This window comes from Carcharodon carcharias, chromosome 6, assembly GCF_017639515.1.
Source record: "Carcharodon carcharias isolate sCarCar2 chromosome 6, sCarCar2.pri, whole genome shotgun sequence".
Lineage (NCBI taxonomy): Eukaryota > Metazoa > Chordata > Chondrichthyes > Lamniformes > Lamnidae > Carcharodon > Carcharodon carcharias.
The window spans coordinates 84,361,424-84,366,647 of NC_054472.1; the positions used below are offsets into that span (position 1 = coordinate 84,361,424).

At 46.1% G+C, this 5,224-nt stretch overlaps 1 protein-coding gene across 1 annotated transcript; it reads left to right on the forward strand.

Moving 5' to 3' along the window:
• Positions 1–224: 224 nt before the first annotated feature.
• Positions 225–5,024, forward strand: prdm14 (PR domain containing 14). Its single transcript, XM_041189262.1, has 7 exons — positions 225–795; positions 903–959; positions 1,696–1,856; positions 2,073–2,340; positions 2,434–2,636; positions 4,157–4,258; positions 4,797–5,024. Exons 1-7 carry the CDS (start codon positions 225–227, stop codon positions 5,022–5,024), a joined length of 1,590 nt encoding a protein of 529 aa, XP_041045196.1.
• Positions 5,025–5,224: the final 200 nt, after the last annotated feature.

Below are 5,224 nucleotides of genomic sequence, written 5' to 3' on the forward strand. Positions count from 1 at the left end.
CCAAACCCACCCTGTGCTAAGGAGGTTGGAGTAACCTTTGGGCACAGAGGGAATGGTTACTGCGCGTTTTCTTAACCATCAGTGGGATTAGTTTGCTCTGTGATTGCAGGGATTTGTGCGAAGGAAGAGTTCTTTACTTATGTAAATGTAACATGTATTCACACTGATTCCACTCGTCCCTGCTGATTCACAGGCGATCACCTTGCTGCACAGCTCCAACTGGGATGTCCTTGTCGGTAAAAGATCAACTTTACCCGATCGAATCCTTAAAGACGGCGACTCCACCGAGGATCCCGGGCTATTACTCTTCCATCCTGCCCCATCCCCACTACCTTGATGTGCTCCGCTCCTCTGATGAAGTCTTCCAGCCTCTCAAGTCCCTGGGCAGGCTGCTCACTGACTCCAGCTCAGTCATGCCATTCACTTTCAGCAACTTCTCATTTCTCAACGACTCTCCGCGCGGAACCGAGCGGCTCTGCAGCATCTTGCCGGCGGCTTCCCTGCCCGTCTTCGGTAAAATGCCGAGCAGCCTGAACCCGGTCTACCCCCGAGACCACGACAAGCAAGCGGTGACCTCCTGCCTCCCCGCCGCCCCGGCCCAGGAGAGTCGGGGCTCCTGCACTCGGCCTCACGCCAGCCAGAAGCCCTGTGTGCTGCCGCGGAAGCCAGCAGCTCCGAGGTGCCAGTTTACCGAGGAGGACCTGAACACCGTTCTGTACGGCCGCATGAACACGGGCAGTGCCGACCAGCTGGCCGCTCACGCTATCTCAGGGCTGCGGATATCGGGAAACACAGGTACACGGGGCACCCCACCGCCGTCAGTAGCAACTCGGCTAAAGTTCTCACAGGCTGCACCTATTTTTCACAGTGTTTGATCATCTTCCTGCTTCTTTACTCTGCAGGTGGGCCCGAGTCCCAGGTTCAGCTCCTGGACAGAGACACTTTGGAAATCCCAGTGGGTGAGTGAGAGGGGGAGGAGGCGCTGAGGGAAGGAGTGGGCGAGGGAGGGGGGTGGGTGAGAGGAGGAAGGGGTGAGGGAGGTGGCTGAGGGAAGGAGTGAGGGGGTGGGTGAAGGAGTGAGTGAGTGGGTGAGTGAGAGGAGGAGGGGGTGAGGGAGGTGGCTGAGTGAAGGAGTGAGGGGGTGGGTGAGGGAGGATGGCTGAGTGAAGGAGTGAGGGAGTGGGTGGGTGAAGGACGGAGGATGAGAGAGAAAACATTAGATTTGCATTTATATAGGAACCTTTCCCGGACTCGGAGGTGCTGAAGCACTTTCTATCCAATGAAGTACTTTGAAGTGTAGAACCCATGGCAGCCACTTTGTGCACAGCAAGATTCCACAAATAGCAATGTGATATTGACAAGACAATCTGTTTCTGTGATGTTGACTGAGGGTAAATATTGGCCAGGACACCCCTCTTTTCCAAATAGCGTCATGGGATCCCGTACATCTAACGGAGGGCTGACCTCTCATTCCTCTGACAGTGCGGCACCTCAGTACTGCACTGGAATGTCAGCTCAGATCTTTCTGTTCAAGTCTCTGGAATGGGAATTGAAGTCAATCTCCGAGGGGAGAGCAGAAATGACTGGGCCATGAGGTGTGGGGTGGGGGGCGGGGGCGGTGGTGAAGGGAGTAGGGGAGCTGGGTCTGTATCTCTGGGTTAAATTCTGTGCGGGTGACTCTGTCTGTCCCCCCAGGTCTCGCTGTCTCTCACACCTTCTACGGGGGAGTTTCTCATCTCGGCGTCTTCTGTTCCCAACATCTAATCCCCAAGGGGGTCCGATTTGGACCGTTTACAGGAAAAGTGGTGAATATGAGTGAAATTAAAACCTATGACGACAACTCCTTTATGTGGGAGGTGAGGATTATCTCAAAGTGGGAGGAGATCTGAATACCTTTACGTTCACAACTAAATGCACCAAGTGTAGACTACAACATTGTTTGAATAAATATAATGTTTGATTCCACCCGAGAGGAGAAAGTTACAATGGACGCTGCTTGCGGTTTGGTTCTGTTATTTACCCTGTTCTGCCTGCTGCCGGTCTGCTCTCACAAGGGACAATTTCTATTCCAGATTTTTGAAGACGGCAGACTGAGTCACTTCATAGACGGGAAAGGGGCGGCTAGTAATTGGATGGCCTTGGTGAACTGCGCCAGGTCGCCCCAAGAACAGAATTTAACAGCCGTCCAGAGCGAAGGAAAAATCTTCTACGAGACATGCAAGGATGTAGCGGAGAAGCAGGAGCTGCTGGTGTGGTATGGAGACTGCTACCTACAGTTTATGGGAATCCCGGTCACTTTAAAGGAAATGACTGAAAGCCCATTCACAGAGCAGGCTGAAGGTTAAAACACTTAAACGATTTTCTGCCCTTTTGCGGTTTACTGTCATTAGCTGCAATCGCTTGACTGAAATGCCACTTTCATTCCTTTGGCAGAGTCCGGAGAGGGTTTTAAATGTGAGAGGTGTGGGAAGGTATTCGCCTACAAGTACTACAGGGACAAACATCTGAAGTACACCCGCTGTGTGGACCAGGGCGATCGCAAATACCCCTGTCACCTGTGCAGCAGATCGTTTGAGAAGAGAGACAGACTGAGGATCCATATCCTGCATGTACACGAGAAACACCGGCCTCACAAAGTAAGCAAAAATAATACCCACAGCAATCATACACTATCTACACATATCCCTACACTGAGCTGGCCAACCCTAACACAGCCCAACTATTTACAGAGATTGAATTCAGATTTGGTACCTATTTTTATTCATCCCCTTTCGACTGAACGAATTTCTCCACAATCCGATAAATCCTACAGACTGTACGGCACATCGCTGCTCAGTCCTTTCTGTCCAATGCCCCAGAAACAAAATATAGTGGAATCGAATAGAAATGTTTTAATTGATTTACTCGAGGGGCAATTTCTGAAACCGAAATTCCTTCTCACTTTCTAACCATCTCTTTGCTCACACAATCACAAGAATTCATTAGATGTGAAAGCTTTTGAACAGCCTGATGAGCTGACATTACGCTATATATAGTTACACAAGTCATTTCTTCAGGTTCGTAGCCAGCAATGAAGTGGTCACTTGTTGTCCCGATCCGATACCTGTGGGGTTCACTTCAAATGCCGGCATTCCTTCTGTAAAGGGCATTTGATTTAGCTCCCCTTTTGTTCGCTAGGCTAAGGTCGAATAACCGGTTGGCTTAGTTTTCAGTGATCTCTTCTAATTAAACCTTTCCCAGTAATCGTGCAACGAACATTCTGTTAGAGAATCGTCCTTTAAGTGTCTATTATGCGAATGAAACTGAAATGAACACATTTGTACATACTTTTTAATACTTTGCAGTAACAACTCAGATTGTGAAGCTATACAGATATGTCGATTCGATTTATTTCAGATTTCCAGCAACGACAGTACTTTGCTTTTGTATCGATGTTTTCCTTCCCCATGAATTAATTAGAGAGACAATATAAATCCTGAAAATATCATCAGTTCCACCATTCTGCACCCTAATATGCAGGACAAACATCTGCCTCACAGCTGTGGACCACATCCCAAACATGTGGAGCTGACCCTTGCATCTACATATCATCTTGTACTATGATCATCAGGTTTGGGAAATCAAATAAGGATTTGTCTATATATCTAGTAGATAATATGATCCCCTTTTTCTCTCAGGACTGACATCATTTATTTTTCCATCTGTTAATTTTTCCATCAATTGAATGTTTGGATTTGACATATTTTACATGAAAACACTATTGCTTTTATTCCATTCTCAGTATGCTCTCATATTGTCATTTTGAGAAGCATTAAATCTTTGTTTGTAGCTCCTTAATAACTGCTAAGAGATGTGAGAATTGCTAGGGGGTAAATGCATCACGTTATGCCAGAATGCATTGGTGCACCAATTCGCATAATATCCCACAACTTTCCCTGTCAAAATACCTTACTGCGTGGGTGCAACATTTCCACTACGTGTTCTTACCCTGCATTCCCATAGCTACCTCCTCACTCCACACAATTCAATATAATATTGGTAATCAATTTAGTTATATGCAAAGCATAGCATTGGACATGTTATAATCATTGTATAGTTAGTTGTGGGGCAGTTAGCTTTACCATCTTTTTCCAACATGTGACTCTCTGTTGAACAGTGCTCCGTATGTGGGAAGAGCTTCTCGCAGTCCTCCAGTCTTAATAAACATATGAGGGTTCACTCAGGAGAGCGGCCGTACAAATGTGTTTACTGCAACAAGGTGGGTTTATATGCACAATCATCATTGGACAATGCATGGAAAAACAGAACAAATAAGTATTATACAGATTAAGTACAAATTTAAAGCCGATATAGGAATAACTTGCTTTACTTAAAATCTGCTTTTATATTAAGTTGAGTTGTGCTAGTTCTGTCAATTCCTGACACCTGGGTCTCACACAGCTGGCAGCAAATTCAAAGTATACTTGTTGATTGATTTATTAAGTTTGGCAGCCAAGAAGTCTCCTTGGCTACCGTGGATCCTGGAAATTTATTTTAATGTTGCTGTTAGCTCTGCAAGACCTATGCATTGGGAACCAAAGCATGAACATAGCTGCCCAACAATGTAAAAAATATAAAGAGCGACACATATTTGGAGTTGATTGTGATAAAACCATTTAAGGATGTCTTAAATTCACCTGGATGTTATAATGTGAGAGTTAGAGGGAAGTGTTTTAATCAACCAAGTGGCTTCTTCTTGCCCTTGGCAGTTCTTATGAGCTTCACAAATAAATTTCTGCTATTTTCCCTGGCTGTAGGCCTTCACTGCCTCAAGCATCTTGCGTACCCATATTCGCCAGCACTCTGGAGAGAAACCCTTCAAATGCCGACACTGTGGCAAAGCATTTGCCTCGCATGCAGCCCACGACAGCCATGTGAGGCGCACACACTCTAAAGACAAAGGTTTTGCTTGTGCAATCTGTGACAAGAGCTTTGTGGAAGCGCATGAGCTCAAGTATCACCAGGTGCAGCTGCACACAGGTTAGTGAGCAGGAGTAGAGGGCTGCCATATGTCTCACCTTTGTACTAACCAAGTGAAAACTAGTAAGTAACCAACTATTGACACTTATGATTTAAGGTTATCATCAATATTCTGTCTGGGAGTAGAGGGATTGTTTCACCCGTTCACAAATACTTATTTATCAGCTTCACTGCATTCGTTTTGTCACTCAAATAAATATATTAA

Excerpts from the sequence above, each read along its gene's own strand:
- prdm14 (XM_041189262.1), top strand. The coding sequence starts at position 225 with ATGTCCTTGTCGGTAAAAGATCAACTTTACCCGATCGAATCCTTAAAG. Across the intron at positions 2,637-4,156 it reads AGAAACACCGGCCTCACAAA|TGCTCCGTATGTGGGAAGAG; the intron begins GTAAGCAAAAAT and ends TCTGTTGAACAG. Across the intron at positions 4,259-4,796 it reads AATGTGTTTACTGCAACAAG|GCCTTCACTGCCTCAAGCAT; the intron begins GTGGGTTTATAT and ends CCCTGGCTGTAG.